The 21,208-nt window shown below is 37.1% G+C and overlaps 1 protein-coding gene across 3 annotated transcripts; it reads right to left on the bottom strand.

Annotated features, from left to right (window-relative positions):
• On the bottom strand, positions 1–20,968 carry LOC146695160 (acetylcholine receptor subunit alpha). Of its 3 annotated transcripts, none has more exons than XM_085477070.1 (12): positions 20,705–20,968; positions 13,812–13,952; positions 13,136–13,267; positions 10,521–10,657; positions 4,965–5,009; positions 4,490–4,599; positions 4,150–4,345; positions 3,814–4,051; positions 3,487–3,710; positions 3,267–3,381; positions 3,041–3,165; positions 1–2,394 (listed from the first exon to the last, which is right to left on the bottom strand). In XM_085477070.1, exons 1-12 carry the CDS (start codon positions 20,757–20,759, stop codon positions 2,266–2,268), a joined length of 1,647 nt encoding a protein of 548 aa, XP_085333196.1. In that variant the 5' UTR covers positions 20,760–20,968; the 3' UTR covers positions 1–2,265. The 3 variants fall into 3 exon arrangements, with proteins under 3 accessions (XP_085333196.1, XP_085333197.1, XP_085333198.1); XM_085477071.1 differs by having other exon boundaries at positions 20,911–20,929; XM_085477072.1 differs by lacking the exon at positions 13,812–13,952.
• Positions 20,969–21,208: the final 240 nt, after the last annotated feature.

Here is a 21,208-nt window from a genome sequence, read left to right as displayed (position 1 = left end):
TTGGTCAAATGTTAAGGAGAGAACACTTTGTGAATTTCAAGTCTCCTGTCATGACACGTAGAGTATCACTTGAATTTAAAAAAAAATTTTAATCCCGTTATTTCCCTTCATCTGATTGTTTTACAAAGTTGGGGGAAAAACTGGTAGCTGTAGCATCTTACTGACTTGTGGTTAGCTTAATGCTTCCAATATCAACAAACCGTTTTTGGTATTTTTACATGCTGGTGAAATATGTGTATAACTTCAAAATATGAGGCTGCCTGTTAAATATTTAAAGAATGTCCCAGATCCTCAACATGGTGTCTCGCATCCTGATGTGTAATACTTGTTTCTTTTCCGTTTGTAGTTTTGTTTTTGCCTTCCTAAATTTATCAAATGGATTTCTACCCATGCTTTTTGTCATTAAATTTGCACTTGGAACGCCCAATAAAGAGTTTTTCAACAACAAAGGACTGCCGTGGTTGTGTTTTGTTAATTGTTTTGATCCTAAATATTATGATCCTTCTCTTAGATTACCGTAAATCACTTTTCAGTTCACTGTCAGACACCACTTGTGATTTTTAGTGGACTTATTAATTATTCAGTCACAGGTTGTGTACTCTAAATGGGTTTTGTGAACAACCAAATTTACTTTGACCATCTTTCACTCACTGCCAGGCACACCTGTTCAAGTGCGTGTTAATGCGTGTAATTAACACGTGTAATCAGCCAGTCACATTATTTTTCCATTTAATCAGGTGCACACGGCAATGATGACCTGCAGAAGTTCAAACCAACCACCAAACTGGGGAAGGCAGGTGATTTAAGTGACTTTGAAGGTGGTGTAATTGTTGGTGCTGTTGTAAATGCTGATCTATTGGGATTATCCTCCATAATCATTTTTGGGGATTACAGAGAATAGTCAGAAAATGAGAAAATATCTAGTCAAATAATGAGTCGTTACAACTAACGAATGTAGAAGAGCATCTTTGAATGCAAAACACATGGAACCTTGAACCAGATGGGCTACAGCAGCAAACCCACCAGGTGCCACTCCTGCCAGCTCAGAACAGGAAACTGGGGCTACAGTTCACACATGCTCATCAAAATCAGACAATGGATGACTGGAAAAATATTGGGTGGTCAAATAAGTCTCGCTTTCTCCTGCAAATTAAGACAGTATGGTCAGAATTTGACAAAAACAACATCCTGCCTTAAATCAGCAGTTCAGGTAATATCTGGTGGTGGTGTAATGACACACTGACTATTGTTGACCCTGGCTGTCCTTTTGTGACCACCATATACCTTTCTTCCAAGTAAGAAAACAACACAAAAACAAATTAAACTGGATTCTTGAACATGACAAGAAATGAAAACATCCAGTGATTTGTCAGTGTAGTCTGAACTTCATAACACTAAAACAAAATGTTATTTTTCACTTTATTCCACATCTAGAAAACTACAAATTAAAACAAAAAAACAAACAAATGATTAACACAGACAGCAGGACTGAACCATATCATTATACTAAAATAAATGGTCTGTCGCAGCTGCATACATACATCAAGCTGTCTTTAGCTTGTTAAAGCACATTGGCCAATACTGCAGCTGTGGTATTTCCATTGTTTTTCACTTAATGGAATCAAAGCTGACTAACCAATCTTAATTATTTGAACCACTTTTACTTGCTATAGGGTAACTAAAGATCCGCTTGACTTTAACATATTTTGGAAAAATTTGCTTGATAAAACCTTGCTATTATCTTGTGAGTATAGTAGAAAAAAACCCTTAAGATATTGTCAAACTGAATGTCTGGCAAAACCAATCAATAAAAGTTCTAAGGGGAAAATAATCCAAGACAACATCTGACAATAACATTTAAGAGAACCAATCACACAAACCTTAAATCAAGCTGCCAAATATGACAACGTAACAACTACTGTTCGTGATTTTACATGTAAAATAACAGTCTGCGCAATTGTGAGGGCAGCAATCACCAACTGTAGAAATACAAGAGAAACAATAGAAAAATGCTGGATTGTTAATAACAAGAACAGCTTTGTGTGACCCAGTATAACCCATCAAGATATTTGTGTATCATCATACCTGTGAGATGCCTGGAGTTTTTACTGCAGACTCCTCAATAAAAGTAAAAAATATCTGCACATTCAAAGTCAACACAATTAAAGGCCCTGAACAGAATTTTGAAATTAGCTCGACCTTTGACTGCCTATCTGTGCGTGAGGGACAGTGGGATAAATGCATTCTCCTCCATCATGAAGGCCTCTACAGTGTGTTGAGCTCAATGAGTCTCCCAGCAAAGACAGCAAGAGTCCCGATGATGCACACAGCCATGAACACACAGAGCAGGATGTGATCCAAAACCATGGCAACGAACTTCCACTCCTCTGCTGCCTGCAATAAGACGGTATGGAAGAAACTTTAACTTTGAGCATTCACATATTTGGAATTTACTGATCAGTTGCTAGGACACAAAAAGAGATAAGCTTTTCAATTGAATCAATAACATTACTAAAAGATGTGGAAAATCAGATTACCTAATGTTGCCCAGTTATCTGTCAGATATGATTTTGTGGACTACATTTATTGGCAGAAGATAAGAAAGACTCCTGTCATTCTCTTCGGTGTAGAAATGATTAATCGAGAATGTAGAAGCCAGTAAGCTTATACATTCAAAACATTATATTAGTTTTATTAATATGAAATAACAAGTAGTTGTTTTTTGGAGAACTGTGGATTAGACGGAGTTTCCCCAGATGGGGTGACTTCCTGGGGCCACACTGTTTGGCACACTTACTGTCATTCTAACCTTCCATTTAATTAATTAAACCATTAAATCATTGTCTTTTTGGCCATTTCATTTAGATCCAGATTCAGAGCAGAAATGTAAAAAGTTTTGATTACTGTGCCTACACTTGTAGATTCGTTTAAGTTTTAGAGAAGCACAAGAATGGCTGGGGAGTTGAATGCAAGGCTCTGAACTTCTAAGAAATTTTATGGATTGATACACTATCAATAATTCATGCAGATTTTCTCTTACATTGTTAAATTCTTCATCTGACTTCATAGTCTCTGCGATGTACTTCACCCCCTCGATTGCGCTACGAACATCAGGGTTTTTAACAATGGGGGACTGATAGGTGACAGCCGTCGGGGTAGGATTACCTACAGAGGAGAGAGGAAGGTCAACAATTTTAGGACAGACTTAAACTAAAACTGTTCACTAGCATGCAATAATGGTAATGGGAGTTGCAGTTTAGCCTCACCTGAGATGTCGGAAATGTCCATGTCAGTAGGGAACAGCCTCTTCTGCCGGATCTCCTGACTGGGACGCTTCATTGTTGAGAAGAACATCATGTTGGGAATGGTTTCAATGAAGACCTGAGATGCAGGGAGATAAAATTATGATATTACTAGTCTTATAAAACAGCAACAATATTTCCCATTTATTACAAGTGGAGAGAGAAAAAATACCCCCATACAAACCTTACGGATCCACCCCGGCATGGTGTGCGTACTTGGTGAGCGATGATGTGTGTTGATGACGATAACAGTGATGATGATGGAGGCAATGACCATTACCATTGTGAAGAGCATGTATTTCCCTATGAGGGGAACAGCACTCGAAGTGGAGGGGATCAGCTCCACAATAACCAGCAAGAAGACAGTCAGAGACAGCAGGACAGAGATGGAGAGAGTCATCTTTTCACCTGCAGAGAAAGTGAATCACCTCTAAGTTCAAAATAATCTGAAAAAAAAAAAATCACTGACAATTGTTTTCTGTTACCTATCAAGCTTGCAGAATGAACATACCAGAGTCAGTAGGCAAGTAGAAGACCAATCCCGTGAGAAAAGAGAACAGCATGCAGGGAATTATGACGTTAACGATAAAATAGAGAGGCAGTCGCAGCATCAGGAAATGGTAGGTAATGTCCAGGTATGGTGTGTCAGGACAGCAAGTGTAGTACACCCAGTGCTTCCACCCTCTGTAGTCCTTTAGCACCCATTCACCTGACTCCATGAAGTTACTGAGGTCAGGTCGATCACTCTCCTAAAAGACAGTGGTTCACAAACATTTTAGCGTCCCCACGTTCAGCTGTTTTGCACACAGTCTAAATTCCCAGATTTAAAAAAAGCATTTACGCTCACCGGGTTGATTACGACCAGCAGGCCATCGTATGTCCAGGTTCCCAATTTCATAGTACAGTTCTGTAGGTCAAATGGGAAGTGAAGGACAACAATCTCGCAGTAACTCTTAAAGATGGCTGGAGGGTTCCATATGATCTTGCCAGTGTGCTCTAGCAGGACTTTAGTTTCATGGATGATGGCAAAATCACCATCAGCACTGCAGATAAAAAGGAGGGTAGAGGACAGAGGCAAAGGAAAACCAAGCATGTAAGTGGAGCAGCAAGTCATTAATCCCCCCCACCACCACCACCAAATATAGGTTTGTTTGCTTTTTTTTAACACAAAGAGAAATGAAAATTACTTGTTGTATAACACAAGGTCAGGTTTCCATATGTCAGATGAAGGAACTCTGATCTTTCTGATTCCTCCATAGTCTTCAGGATTCCACCGTAAGTTAACGTCTACCCATTGCTGTAAAGTGAGTAAAAATTTTAGATCATTATTTCACTTCTAAGGTTGTATTTAGCTATGTGATGCCGATTAGAGGATTAAATGGGATGACCAGATCCCAGTAAAGTAACTGTGGGACAAACACAGTGCTTGTGTGGGACATAGTGGAATGCTGGGAGGAAATCAATTACATTATATTTTAATTTATTTTTTATGACTTATTTTCTTCATTGCTTTGCATCATATTCATCAAAAGCTGCGAAGCTTGTGATTTTCTGGTAACTTGTAACTTTCACTGATGTCCATAGCATTAGGCCAACCTTCAAATGGTGTGTAGTCCCACTTAAAGTTATAATGCATGGCCAGCTGTAGTCACACAGACTTACCTGTCGGAGACGGACATTACTGGTCACAATTTGGTTAACTTCATCCTGGGAACAGACAAAAAGGTCAAGAACAGGTGAAAACATTTTTATGACAATTTATTTTGTGATGTCTACCCCACATACATGTTTACATGACCTGTATTAAAAAGTAAAAAGTAAAAACAAAACAAAATGATGGTAACATCTTTTTTCTTGTTTAATTTCTTGCTGGCATCACCCCATATTTTAGTTATCTATCACAATAAAAATAATCCAAATTTAACATCTTGAACCCCAAAGGTGCCAGCTTGATGACATGCCCAAAATGAATAGAGTATTTCTCTGCAATTACAAACTCTGTGTAAACAATCAAAATAAACCTAATACTAATGAGACTTCATCATAGGTGTAAATATTACAGCAGATGCTACTGCGTCATAGTAACTGAGGATGGAACACAGGTAAGAAGATTGTTTTCCTGCTTATTTTTTTTGTGAATGTTACAGCATATAACCCCTTTGATATTATCCTGTGGTAGACAATAAATTCCAGAAATCCAGGAATCAACATATAGACATTATTTGTGCAAAGGCTGATGCTGCTGACCAAAGTTACAGATGGTTCTGCAATTTGGCACATTTTGGCTCATCTTGGCAGAATCTGTGACAGCTGAAATTTCTTAGGAATTAAACTGCAAAAATGATCTAAGTTTATTGCATGCCTAAAAATGCTTAGTGGTTTTTTCTATATATATATTGAAGGATTACCCACGCACAGGTATAATGGGCCTTGTTTTTGCACTGCGTCTTTGAGACTTTAAATTCTGTGGAGCAGGCACTTCGGTTTCTATTGGCCAATTTGCATGATTGACCCCGCCATTTAAGCCAATAGGATCACGGATAGCGTCACCACGTTTACGTCACTCCCAACAAAACGCAAATTGCAAAGCCAAAAACTTACGCGCAGCAAACGCATGACACTTGCCATTGTCCAATCTCTGTCATCGGGCTGACTTTGGCGATTTTTTTTTTGACAGAAAATGGCTCTGAGGCATTATGGGAGATGCAGTTATTCAGTTAATGTAGCTGGCAGCTGTGGAAACTTGTTTTCGATGCAAGAAAGACAGCACAGGTAAGACATAATTCACTGTTTTCTAAAAATGAATCATAGTTTTGGTCTTCTTTTGCTGCTGGTCCAGTGAATTTCGGTCGCAGTGTGACGAAACTTGCTGTTTTGGAATCTGCGAGATGTCGGCTTTGAGTCCAGGTGTTAATTGTCCGTGTACCTGCTATCAGGTGAATCGAACATTCGTGCTTTGTGTTTACAACATTTTGCAGAATGTGCTGTAATGCGCTTTTAATTGTTTGTCGTCTTAGTGGTCGTAGCAATGTTTTGTATGCCGTTTCTGTGAATACCACAGGAGGAGCGTTTCTCAATTATTCTAGTAGACTTTGTAGTAGACTTTGTAAGTTCACACAGGAGTCCGAGAACGCAGCGCGATCATTCTACAATTGGAACGCTAGTGTACTTGATGACATCTCCATTCAGGAGTTTTTCCTGCCATTCCCTCTTAATTTAACTGTGATTCATATTTGCAATGGAAATTGCACATGACATGAAAGCAATTACATATAATGTAGTAGTTTTTTTTTCTTTTAAAGAATTTTTTTTAAAATCTTAAGCAATTTTGCAAAATTCGCTTTTACGTGTCATCTGTTTCATAATGTCTAATAAGCTTCATACAGTTAAGCACAATCACTACATGACAGAAACACAAGCTTTTCTCTCTATTAATAAATATAGGATAGGTGTGTGTGAATAATAACAAACAGGTGAGATGGTAGAACGGTTTTATTTTCATTTTAGTAGACACTCAAAACTTACAAGCTGCTGAGATTTGGAAAAGAATTAAACAAATATTTAAAATATAATCTGATCATGTTTGGAGCAGGCTTCAGGATCTCCATGTATTAACATGCTGTTTTTGCTCCCAGTGAAAATGTTTCCTCCTGAATTTAAATATTTTTAATGTTAGATTTAATTCCCCCAGCTTTTTAAATAAGAACAGAACATTTTACTTCAGGTGGTGTGACTGGTGAAATTTAAAATACACTGACAGCTCTCCAAGTAAGACTTAAGTATTAAATAAAACAGTACAGTTATGAAGCTTAACTTTAATCTCAGCCAAACTGATTCACTCAGGAACAAATAAAACACCAAAATAAACCAAACCTTAACTTTTAGAAGCTAAGTGACTTATATATCATGTTTAACCTGTGGTGCAAAAGACCGCTGGGGGGTTAAAAACGATGTACCGGGAGTCCGCTGTTCTCGCCGGTTCCAGTGAGCCTTGACCACCCTGTCACTATTGCAGCGGTCCCCACCCTTTTTCGCGCCACGGCCCAGTAATAATATTTTCACAGACCGTCCTCTAAGGTGTCGCTGTAAATACAACAAAATAAAACCAGTACCGGTACCAAAAAAAGGAAAATTTAGTCATAACACATGGGAAAAGACCCAGGGAAACAGAGTTAAAGATAAAAACCATAGAAAAATAACAATAGAAAAATAATAAAATCCCTGAAAACCATAAATTTCACACCCGAGCCTCAACTCTCGTGGCCTGGTACCAAACAACTCACGGACCGGTACCGGTCTGTGGCCCTGGGTTTGAGGACCGCTGAGCTATTGAGCTGGTGGGGTAACAGATGTCTCCGAAAACGTCAGAGCAATTTTGCAAATATGCGATGTCTTTATAAATCGAGCAGATATTTGAAGTTTACACAGGTACATTCTCACCTGGAAATATCTTAAAAGTTTAGCTCCCCTCCTCCACCATTGCCGCGTTTGAGTTTTGGACAAAATGCATTCTGGGATATTTGGCTGTACCAAGTTCACCCAAGCCACCACCGATGCTTGATAAAATGGAAGGAGCGAGAACACATCCAGGAATTCTGAGCATACTTGATGCGTACTTTGATTTGGAAGCATATTTGGTCTGCGACTGATGACATATCACAAGTCCACATGAACGCAGGTACACACAAGTATGTATATTGAGAAACGGTCCATGAAACCAGATGTTCCCCCTCTTGCCCCCGGCTTTGGGGGCGTTGGGGTTTAACAGGTGGCATTGCTCATGTCTTGAAAAAAATTTTTTCCTTGGTTTTGTGGTTAACAGGGAAATTAGCCAACTGTGAACTAGCATTCATGTTTGAGGCTAAAATGGATTTAAATTAACTAAAATTTTAACAAACACTTTCTCATGTTTTTGTATTTTACATTTTTTAGTTAACACGAGATACAAACATTTTTATGATTATTTTATTTTGGTTTGGCATACAAAGCAGTACCCTCTTGACGTTATCAACTTTTCATCTTTTTTGTCAGCACTGGTAATACTAATTTGTTGTCCACTATAAACTGCTTGGAGTAAAACTGAAGTGAGAAGAAGAAACGAGAAGACTTTTTCCATCTCTTAACTCATTCACTGCCATTGACGTCTATAGCCGTCAATTGCAGTGAATGAGTCAATGGGTTTAACTCATTCACTGCCAATGGCTGGCAGTGAATGAGTTAAGAGGAATAAAATGGATGAAGGGACTGTCCCAGAGACTGTCAAACCTAGTCATCTTCATGGACTTAATAAGCATAGAAGGACACACAATGACAGTTGCTCATTTTGTTTTATTTATACCTGTATCGCTTCTTTGAGGCTGCTGTGCCATCCTATATGTTTGTTGTTATCCTGGTTCTTGTGTCTTAAATTCAGTTGTTAATCAAGATTAACAGGATGTCTGTGGAACATGTCTGAGTTCAAGTCTTGGTCTTAACAGGGTGTCTACACCCCCAAAACACCTTGGTTGTTTGGTTGGCTTGTCATCTCCTGGTATAAATGAGATTTGGGTATGTATGTGGCAGATTAAGTAACTGCTTGTGGCGTGATATCTCTTATCATATGTGTTATTTGACTCTCTTGGTTTCTTGGTTTCTTCATGTGTTATCTAGGTTTTCAGAACTGATTTGGTGTGTTCAGTACCAACCAAAGTGATATTGCTGCATGACTTGATATGAATTATTCTAATTTTATATAATGGAAAATGTCCACTCTTTGGAGTTCCAGTTTTATACAGGGCACTACAAAAACATAACTGGTCCTCCAAATCAGCACATGGCAGTCCTCATCTTTTAAAGACTTCATTACGTATGTTCTTTTGTTTGTCTTATCCAGTTCATAACATTTGGTATAATAATTTCTTTCCAGAATAATGGTATTATCTCTGTGGCACTGACTGAGATTTAATTATGTATGGTCCTTTTTATTATTTTGCTTTGCTGTTGAATACAGTCAAAAAAGAAAAGCTTGGGATCATATTGACACATGACTCCTCTCTAAATACTTTATTTTTCAGTCAAAGACAGTGTTCCTTTAACCTCTGTCAATTTTGTGCACTTATTTGGCAGGAGTTACATATGTTTGCATTAGTTACTTTTTGGGGCCACATGAGAAGCTGAGAAAGTTGTGGGGCAATGCAGCAATAAGCTCAACTCAGTTCTGCTCAATATTATTTTGATCTCTTTATAAATGTTACTGTTAAGTGTAGATCCCACAATAAGGCAATGAAAATGTAAAACAGGGATAATAAAGGCACTTAGTTTATCATTATTGATTCAACATTACCCAAAACAAATTTAAAGACCTAACTCTGTGCTAATGCTATTTTACTTTCAGTTTTATGATCTAATCTGCAGTTTTAAGGTTTTGTTTTTTTTTTTTTTCCGTTTTTTTTTCCCCTGTTCATTGCGAGAAATCTGGTCTGTTTGGGCTTGAACACGTACACTGCAGTCATGTCCATCGTTTGAGGTTGTAATATGAAGGACAGCAGGCAGGTGATCATGACCACGAGAGGATCTGGATTAGCTTGAACTTCACCACAGAGAATGTTTGTTCATATATGAAGGCAGATCCAAAGAGAACCAATATCGTCTAAGCATATTTCCTTTTCCATGCGTAAAGTTCTTCTCTTTGAGAAAATAGATAATAAATAAAGACAGACCACTGCTTGATTTTTTTTTTCTTTCTTTTTTTCCCCTAAGTGGTCTAACCATAGTGAATCAAAAGTGCAACAATGTCTGTGATTCAGTGCCTTTGCCCAGTTTTTAGTCCTAACATCAACAACAAGTAAGTTCTGGGTTCATTTCAGTTACTGTGTCTTGCAGCATTTTTCCCTGTCTGATTTAGACAGTCATCATCTGTAACACTTTCCAGTTTGTCCAATTTCAGCCTAAGACTATGAAGGTGCATTTACCTTTGTGAACAAATCATTCCCTGTCACCATAGTCCTTTTCATTGAACACCTTAAGGCCAGCTCCTCCATAATCAAAAATCTTTGGTTATTGTAATTTCATTATATTGGTTAGTATTTGAAATTTAAGCCAACAATTGTTGATTGATTGTTTGTCCTTTTAGAGAAACTGCAATTACAGTCAAAAGGTCAAAGTCAAGAAACAACACAGTGGTGACAGCTGGTCATATCTTTCTTCATGTAAAATGCAGACAAAGAGTTACAGACTTACCACACTTATAAGCTGTATTAACTGTAATCCCACAGTAACCACTACAGCTTCACTGAAGTGGTTAACAGGACGAACCACTTTGTTGTAACCAGTGAACAGTCGTTTCACCAGCGTCGTCTCATCGTTTGAGCAACATTCTACATTTAGAACAAACAAAAATAAAGTTTGGGCAGTCAGGAGGATTGAAACCGACAGCATAATGGTGTCAGACTTTAGCAGACTGATCGATAAAGAAGCTGAAGACAGTCTGGGTTGTCGAATTATTAATTTAAAAAGTGTCAGATTTATTGGAAGGAATTTTACTTATGATGTATTGATTTTTGCACACTAACTCTTCACCACACAGCCATTACTAATTATATTTTGAAGTCACTTTGACAGCATTACATGATAAGTAGAACATCTTGCCACCCAAGTATCCCTAAATGTATTTTCTCTGAAGTGACAGGGAAGGGAGTAAATTACATTTTCTGTGATTTACACTCCATTTTCCTGATGTAGGGACCAAAATGTGTATTTTTGAGTATTGCGGATGTAGTTCCTTTGGATTATTGCTTTGTCTCACATTTGTTACCATGGTGATATTACTTTCTGGTAAATGTTTCAATGTGTGTGGTTTCCCCTTACTTACCTGGTCTCTTCTCAAGTTTCAGACGAAGTGAGAGGGTGAGAAGGACTCAGATATTTTCTGTTGACTGTCTCATCTGCTCCTGTTCTTATCACTTATACATCAATGTAATATTTCAATGTTTCAAAATTCAGCATCCGTAAAAGGCAAGTGGTTTTCAGAATGGACTTTGTTGAAGTGTACAATGACAATAAAGGGCTATTCTATTATATTCTAGTCTCTATTCTAATTTAGCTTCTCAATATTATTTTCAAAGGTATTTGTTGCTACGCCTGACTTACCACATGTAATCTGAAACATTGCGTTTATCTCAGAGAAAGCTAGAGTGCATATAGAAGAGAGAAGGACAGAGGCGGGGATGGACAGATGCAAAAAGATCAACAGCAACAAATGGTGGTCATTTTATACTGGTGAAAAGCCTCTGCACTGAATGTCCTATGAACACTGTAATCAAATCTGCTTCTATAAGTCTGCAAGTCCTATGAGTCCTTAGTGAACTTTTGGGGTCTTAGGATGTTTGGGAATACCAACCCTGGCTAATCCTTTGACATTAAGTTTAGATCAGCTTGGGTTCCGAAGCACCATGGAGAGCACCATGCCCTGCAATTTTTTTTTTTTTTTTTTTTTTTTTTTTTTTTTCCTTTATTGCCCATGCTTGTCCTCTCCACTAGGTCTGATGAAATTCAGCCTGGTAGTTTTTTTTTTTTTTTTTTTTTGTCTGATAAATAAACCAAGACAGCAAACAACCATCAAGCCAACAACAGGAGTTTTAATAGTCTAGCATTTTCCATTAGCTTCACATTTTTGTCCTAAATTTAGTTTGCTTTCAGTTCTGTTTACAGAGTGGGTCTACTCATTTCTAATGGTACTGGGAGTTTTAACTTTTAATATATTATTGGCATTTGTCAGTTTGTGAGATATAAAGTACATGAATACTTCTGTCACATATAAACTGCTTTAAAACTGTGTACCAATGCACCATTACTTTACTGAAGAAACTATTTACTTTAGTTACTTTAGTTACAAGGCCCTAAAAAAATGAATGAATAAATAAATAATAAAAACAAAGTAAATAAATATTTTATTTACTTGTATTTATTATAAGGACCCAAAAAGCAAAAGAGGCAGTGTATTGGTAATCTTACTGAGTATCATAGCAAAGACATCATGTAATTTTGTCTAACGTGACCAAGCAAACAGCCCTGTGAGCAGGTGACAGCTTTTGCATATTATTTTGGGAATCTGTTGGCTGGCTACATTGAGCTGCGTGAGCTCGGATCTGGTTTCATTTAGCCACCATGAGCAAATTCTCTCTCTCTCTCTCAGAGGAGCACTCTGTCTGGGCCGCTGATTCACCCAGGCACTCTGGTCCATAAGGAGGCTCTTAGGCTGCGGTTAATACTGATCTACTTTGTGGTTTTATTTGGAAAATTTAGTTTTTGAATCTTACCAATGTCATGCCCTTAATTGTTTTTGAGGTCATTTAACATCGAATTGCATCCTCCAACAATTGTAATTAATTTACATATTAAAAATAAATTACTTTAGATGACAGCTGATGAGATGAGAGCTGGCTAACTAAACAGAAAACATTTATACCAGCTCATGTTGGGCTTTCATAAAACATAATTATTTTTTCCTGCTGATAAATAGTTTGATTCACTAAGCATTAGATGGATGCAAAGTTGCATCCACTTTAAAGAAATTTTCCCTAATGCCATGAACAGTCCCTTTTTAAAGGATAACGATAGCTGACAGTGGCAAAAATGACATGTCAAAAATGAATGGGGTATTTCTCTGCAATTACAAAGTCTGTGCAAACAATATTGGTATCAAAATAAAGCTAACGCTTGTGACATTTCATCGGAGGTGTAAAAATTTCAGCAGATGTTACTGTGTCAAAGTTACTGAGGCTGGAACACAGATAAAATAAGTAGAAAATCCATCCATCCATCCCTTTTAAAATATGCTTTAGTTCAGATTTTACCTCCTTTGGGCCCTTGCACTAATGGCATGGGGGGCTGTAGGATATCCTGTCTTTGTGGAACATCAGAATGAACATTTGAGGTGTAGGGAAGATCCAAGCTGGTCTTGCTCAACAAATGTTGTTTCACGTGCTCTGCAGGCACACACAGACCCATAAGGTCAAAACAGGAGAGACGCACAAAGACATACAACAAAATAAAGAAAAACATAAGCAGACCATTTGCTATATTGTTTCTGCTAGTTGCCTTTTCCTTAATCAGATTTTTCTGTACAGAGAAAATCTTAAATTAACAAAACAAAAACAATGCTCATAGCTTTTCACCCCAACCGGTCGCGGCAGATGGCCGCTCCTCCCTGAGCCTGGTTCTGCTGGAGGTTTCTTCCTGTTAAAAGGGAGTTTTTCCTTCCCATTGTTGCCAAAGTGCTTGCTCATAGGGGGTCATATGATTATTGTCTCTGTATGTATTATCAGTCTACCTTACAAAATAAAGCGCCTTGACTGTTGTTGTGGTATGTTGCTGCATTTAAAAAAAAAAAGAAAAAAAAAGACATTTAAATTCAACATTTAAAATACATAAAAATGTTAATTATTCCTACAGGGGATGGGTTTTTCTTGCATAGAAGATTCAAGAAAAGCTAGATGCATATAAAATCTAGAAAATCTCCTCATCACTGACCAGGGAGTCTGTTCAATATGGTTTTGAACTCCTCCAAATCTACGTCTGATTCCATGTCCAAGTTCAATTCTTTGAGGAGCTGCGGGTTGTCCTTGACAAAGTTTAACATCACCTGGATAGTATTCAGGGAGAGTTTTTCTCCTGCAGAGAAAGTGAAGAGGAGCGGACAATGGTATTTCATGTTTTTCACAATGTTCGTTAACTCTGAGCAACACACAAACAACAAAATAATAAATCCACTTGATGATTCTCCTAATCAGATGTAACAATACATTGGATCTCTTTTTCATTGACAAATCAGTGAGTTAAATGTACCATCTTGCACTTGGGTAGAAATTAAGACTGTACTATTATCGGCTGCTTTATGGTTTTTCAGGCTGCAGTATACATTTGTCTGATAAACGTAGTGAAGACATTAACAGATGTGCATCAAAATTCTAAACTTAGTGTCTGATCAAATGGGAAATATGGGCACATCCAACCATCAACATCCATGGCAAGAAAAAAAAATAAGGAAACTGAAGTGTCAAACCCTGCAGTTCCTCCAATGTCCACTTGAGATTGGCTTCAAAAGTAGGTCAATCTCCCAACCCCACAGTGAAGCCATTCTTTCAGCTTTTAGGTATGAACTATAAACACTTCATGATTTTATGTTATTGGATTTTTTTTTTTCAAAATTACTATGTGAATTCTTAAGTTATACAGAAACATGTTTGCTAAATTTAAAAAATAAAAGGAAAATCCCATTAATAAACTAGCATCTGAGTGTTATTTGTTTATTTTACTGTATTTGTACTTTTATAGGATGTTTTTCAACATTCTGTGTCTAACATGAAGCTACAGTTTCACTGAAGTCTTATGCAAATACAGGATATCAGGACAGAAAGTCAGATTACTACAGATTATTAATGGGAGCATGCCACTAAACATGTCCTTTGTGTTTGCATGTTCTCTCTGTGCTGAGTTGCAGACAAGAAAGCTCAGATGGTGATTACTGTGAAGGTGGACAGAGAATTTATTTATTTTTTGTCAACAGGACAAAAACTGCATTTAAACGTGGAAATACAAAGCAAAATCCTTTATCTAATGGAAATAGCATCTGGCCATCCATCATTCCTCATGGAGTCAATGTTAAATGGAGGTAATGCCTTTGAGTTCATACGCAGATGTTCTCATTCACTTTGTTCAGCCCTCCAGCTGTAATGGCAGGCAGGTTTGTTTACTTTTGCTGAGAGAGACAGGCTTTTATTTTGAAATGGCTTTGGTAGTAGGAGACACTTAATCAGTTTATCTGCAGTTTGTGTGAATTCAGTTCAGTTTTATAGTCATTTTAATGTCAAAGTATCACCAAAAAGGAAAATCTCAAAAACAGTCAGTGCGTCAAACTTGATAAGTTTTTATCAAACATTTCTGGATGGACACCACCTGTGTTGAAGTTTGTGTGTTAGCTGAACTTTAAAAGCCGGAGAGTAAAAACATTCAGAAAGTGTTTCATTTTGCTGTAATTATTGTTGTAAACCCTCATTAATGGGAACAATGGTCACATCTCTTTGGCTCACTCCTGACTGATGAGTTTTTAATGATGCTGCTGCCCAGTTATTTATCTCTCCTAATAAAATCATCTCCTTTCTGCAGCAGTTAGTTTGTTAAATAGTGACATGTGTTTCTGATGAGGGTTTTGATCCATGAGTAGTGAAGTAAAATCCACAGTTTAGCATTTTTGGGGAATTTGGCTACTTTTTTTTTTCTTCCCTGTAGAGGAGTGGGCAATCATTACTACAAGAAAAGACAATCAATCTGTATGTAGGCACAAAATATATTTTACTGCAAAAGTAAACAAAGAGTCCTGTTGTAAAGCATATGATTAAATTTGATGTGTGTGTGTGTGTGTGTGTGTGTGTGTGTGTGTGTGTGTGTGTGTGTATAAATAAATAAAAAGGGTCAGAGAAAGAATAGATGCTTCATTTAAAGTTTAGTGTCCTAGAGTGCTTTATACATCTGTATTCATCAAACTCTGATGCTGTCATGTAGTTTGAAGAACTGAGGCACACATTTAATCTGAATAGAAAACGAAGCCACCTGGTACATGTGAAGGGGCATAATATATTTAATGGGAGAAATTACCAAACTGACACACTAATGTCAAACTTAAAGCTTCAACATAGTCTTTTGCTGCTAGTCCACCAGGGTAACATCCCTCAGACACATTATACTCCCCACCACCAGATTATCAAAACGAATAGATACAGGTTTTGAAAAAGTGAGTGTTATCTTACAATTGAGTGTTATTCTATATTTAAACTGCTTCTCTACAGCTGAAATTTCTCCAAGGACTAGCGACCTTGGGAGTGAGTACCACTTTTAGTCTTTATTAGGTTTTTGAGAACTTAATTTAACCCCTTAGTTGGAGATGAGGCATTTCTGAAAGTAAGCAAAAAACAAACACTTAGTTGTTGTGAACTCTGACTTGGAGGGGTACTCTACTATAAAATAACTACCAGCTACAGGTACATGGAGCAGTTTATGTTTGTCAAATCACTGCCACTTTCCTAAAGAGTTTATGGTCTCACTTATTGAACACAATATGAGGTTTATGATCCCATTAGTGTAACCAAAAAAGGGCAATCATTTTAGCTCACTGGTTGAGCAGGTGCCCATATGCTGAAATGCAGCAGCCCAGGTTGAAGGTTAACCGTCAGCTCTTTGCCCTTCCCCTGCTCTCTCCATCTCCTTCATGTCTATTCTTCACTGCTCAACTGTTAAAGGCAAAAAGCCACAAAATTGATCTTTAAAAAAATATGTAAGATAAATTTGGATAAAAGCAATAACACAGGGTGTGCTTCAGGACAGGCAACCTATGCAATTTACAAGTTGTAGTCATATAAGTAAGTAGACTCTCAGATTTACAGACACGCTAAATCTAAGCATGTTATGTTTGTGTGTACAATGTGAGCAATAAGTCTGAGCAGGACTTTATGGTTCAGGTTTACAACTTTTGCTATTTCCCTGGTAAGACTCAACCACCTGATAACGCATCAGGATTTTGCTTGTTTTAGGCATTATTGATGTGTTGTGGTGGGCACCAACAAGGTTTTAGACTCCAGACTGAGAGTGTCTTCTTGAGTTTTAACATGCCAAAGAAAACAAAGTTGGATTCACAACACATAATACATGATGTCTGTGATGTTGCTACTGAATGTTAATACTGAAACTGGTTCCTCACATGTGTTACAAGAACATGCACAGTGCCCAGCCCATATCTAGCTGAATGTAAATAAACATCATATACACATTAATACTACAAGACACACAATTTGTGGTGCACAAAGCAGAACTTGGAGAGCAGTCAGATTGAGTTAAGATGCCAAAGTGTGTGTATGTATGTATAATAGTATAAGCCACTACCATGTACACACACATGCACACAAAAGCATGTTTTGGTTTCCTTTCAAAGTTTCATTTGGGATCTTTATCGAAGATCTGTATAATGAGTGTGGTGTCGTTGTCTGCAATGTTGATATTCATTTCCTTGGCTGTCTGCCATTAGCTGTGCCTGTTGCTGTGTGCATGTCATCTGTCTGTTGCACTGAGAAGCTTTGATCTGACCACATACAAAAATAGAGAAGAGGCGGGACATGGGAGCCACTTGGAGCTGTCAGTCATTGCCCACACTCTGCATTTTCACATGATGCTGCTGCAAAATAAAAATCTTTTTGTCTAATGCAGTTTCATATGGGCTCTTGAAACGTTTGAAAAGAGATCACTAGTTTGAGTGTCAGCACACAGAAGGTGCAGACAAACGCTTCTGGGGAAAATAATTAGTTGTTACTGTGACTGTATTTGAGCAAGTTTTTTTTTTTTAAGATATTCAAGTAACCAGTTACGCTTTAAACTAGCTCATCTGTCTGCCTGGCTTTGCTTTGAATTTTTTGCCTTCCATATAGTGGACTTTAATTGGAGCATCCTGTTAAATATGGTTGAACTGGTATGTTTGTGTCTATGATAACAGTTACGTGTGTCCATAACAGGAACTGGGATTCACTTTCTCTTCTCTTCATGTGTCTTACTGGAATGGGCCAAATTTATTGGGGTAGTTGAGTTGGGGTGTGGATGACACACCAATACTTTATTAACTTAATTATTCAAAAAAGCCTCTAAAAGGTTATTTTCTGCAAATATTCTAACTACCTTGTAACAAATGGAAAAAAATCTAGTAGTATGTTTCATTTCCTCTCCAAAAATTCCTTCTCCTATGGACATAATCCAACATGAAAACTCTACCATCTCAGATTCAGTTAGCTGTGGACCAGCAGGACCATACGCAGCTGGTGTCTAAGATCACAGATTTTCCATTTGATATTTGTAAATTTTTTGCAGTCATGATATTCTGCTTTTATTTACAATTTACAGATTGTTAGAACTTTTTGGCAAACAAGAGCCTTTAAAAAACACATATTTCAACTTATCTCTGGTACCTTGTGAATTCTTAAGCCCAATCTAAAAAGATGGTTTTTGCTCAAAGGGTTAGGGTTATATATTAAAACATGATATGCCATTGTAGAATATAGTTGTTTTTTTTTTTTTATCTGAATATCTAATTCTTACTATATTTAAGTAGAGTTTTGACATGCTGAAATGTCGATATAAGACCCTAGTAAATGTGTTTCGAGGAACACTCATAACATCTTGAAATAAAAACCTTTTCAAATTCTTTATGAGCATCCATTTTTGTTTCACGTCTGCAGTGATGCAGATAATATCCAACTGGTGGCTTACATGCTACACCCATTCATCCTGACATACCACCTCCATCTTACATCAATTTATCATCAATGTGTTTCATGAAATCTATCAGTATGAGTCACTGAATTGAAATAGAAAAATATGTTATTCCCGGATTAGTGGTGGACACCAACAGTGTGGACAAGTAACAAACTACTGGCTGCCAGTGGTTGTGTGTTTTCAGCACTTTAATTTATTTATAATATATTAATTATAATTCTATTTAATTATATATAATATAATTATATTTCTGGCAATATTGAAAAAGCAAAGCAAAAAAGTACAATTTGATTGATGCTCGCAAGTAAATGAAAGGCATTTTCCATTCTTTTCTAGTGAGCTACTGTCATTGATGACACACTACCTAATTTGAAGTAGGAATGCATTGAAACAAGGTGCCAGCAGTAGCAGCAGTGCAATAGTTGCGATTCGGCAATATGTGTTTGGAACCTGTGCAATATTGTCACATAATAAAAGTATTTTCTGACTTGGATATTGTGTCCCAGCTGCTTAAAGCCCTACTTTTCCTGCATATAACCACATCAGTAATTTCCATCCACCATTTGCTTTTCCTGTTTTCCAAGTTTCTTCCATATTTTGCAAAGTACAGTGCTTTGTTGGAGGTTGTTGAAGTAGCTTTTTTTTTTTTTTTTTGGAATCTAATAAATTGTCCTAGCTGTTGCCCTCTCATATCTGGGCTTGTCCCCTGTTTGTACATACCAAGGAACATAAAAACATGGCATTTCTCTAGCAATGATATTGCAATACAAAACCTTTACATAGTGTAGAAATTGCTATTAGTGATATGGTGGATGATCTTGCACAGCCCTATTTTCAAGAGAGTGAAAGAAACTTCAGAATAAATTAATTTTATTTATTCCAGTTGCACATACACTAGCCTTATGTTCTAGTCTTGGATACATTTGTACATATTATCTGCTAAATATTAAATCCTTAGGTTTTTTTTTATTTATTTATTTATTTTTTAAACAAACTCTGAAGTGCTATTTTTATGTATCATCAATACAGAGGACATGTTTGTGTTTGTTCTCCTTGACTGATTTCATGTACAGTTAATCTTATTATAGGTTCTTTGAGATAAAAGTGGCTGAGGTAATTTGATACTAAATAGAACCAGAGCATCTTTCATCTTCCTTTCAAAACAGTATATGACATGAGTAAATGATATGTGTACCGTGCATTCATTTGTATGGGATGAGGTGATGAAAAGTACCATACTCCATGGGAAAAATAGTAGCATAAACCTCATGAACCTTGCAGGAATTTATTCGAAAATGCAGAGAATATAAGACTCTGAGGTTTTTGGTATTTGTGTCACAATTAAATGTCCTTGGGCAAAGGCACTAAATGCATACCTGCTCAATGATAAATACACAGTATTGAATGCAAAAGGAATGTTAACAATGCTGGAGAGACTTTTTTTTGTGGGTATGGGACATTTCAAGGACCGATGAAACCACAGCGTCATTTTAAAAATGATTTACAAGTAAAACAAAAGACTGAATACCATCACAGTGAAAACACGATACAGCAGCTGTAAACTCTAAAGAGATGGTCTTCACATATACATAAAAAGCACAATTACCAGAGACTTTTTTTTTCTTTCTTTTTAGACATTGCTCCTTTGTAAAGGGTTTTTCAGAAGTAGCAAATGCCTATCTCTCATTGTGCCAGTTGTTTCCCAGGGGATTCAATCTTATGATTATGATGCTTCGAGATTTTTATTTGGATTTATTTTTATGCTTTTCATCGATGTGATGAAGCCCTTTGATTTCAGTATAATGGATTTGCCAAAATCAGCTGCTCCTCTGTGATTGTTTAAAATATTATTAACGTTGCTTAACGTGTTTATTTTTGGTCAGAAAGTGATGTCCTGTTTCTTGAGACTGGTCCTATAGAACATAATTTACAGAAGACTAAAATTTCACAGCATGGGAAGTACTTTGTAATTAACCATTTCTAATATCTGATTTTCTAAATAATATATTTCTTTTTCTTTCTTCTTTATCTGTTTCGAACCAGCACTGTTACAGCAAGCTGAAACATAACTGATAAGATTGAAATATCAACACATACTGAGGACTACTTACCAGAACATACACAGAGGATGCATGTCAGTAAGAGGTGGACCTTTGGAACATTCATATTTCCACCAGATGTTTAAAGAAACAGCTTAGAAATCCACGGCATCCGTTTGGTAATGTGTTGTTGACTCGTTATCAGGTCAGAACCAAATCTAACCTGTATGCTAACTTTACATAGACACAGAAACATGCACTAAAGCTGTAGCAGTCACCTTAAAGCTGAAGTGAGTAGTGGGAAGGGGATCATCCAGTATGTGAGCTCATGTTTCTTATGGTCAACTCTACTTCCCCCACCCAACAACATCCCGACCTCTCAGCGCGTGTCATGCAGAGGAGACAGCTGGGACTGTGTGTGTGTGTGTGTGTGTGTGTGTGTGTGTGTGTGTGTGTGTGTGTCTGTGAATTGAATATACACAAATCAGCACAATCATCATTTTCTCTCACTGAACCCAACACAGGCTCTGTCAATGAAACGGAGTAGCAAAGAACAGTCAGACATAAAGAAAGCTT

The sequence above is a fragment of the Copadichromis virginalis genome, linkage group LG13 (genome assembly GCF_057382275.1).
Source record: "Copadichromis virginalis isolate Kocher_CV1m ecotype Utaka linkage group LG13, C_Virginalis_male_GT1.1, whole genome shotgun sequence".
NCBI classification, from domain to species: Eukaryota; Metazoa; Chordata; class Actinopteri; order Cichliformes; family Cichlidae; genus Copadichromis; species Copadichromis virginalis.
The sequence above is the reverse complement of the archived record's forward strand: the minus strand, read 5'-3'. Positions and strand labels throughout refer to the sequence as shown.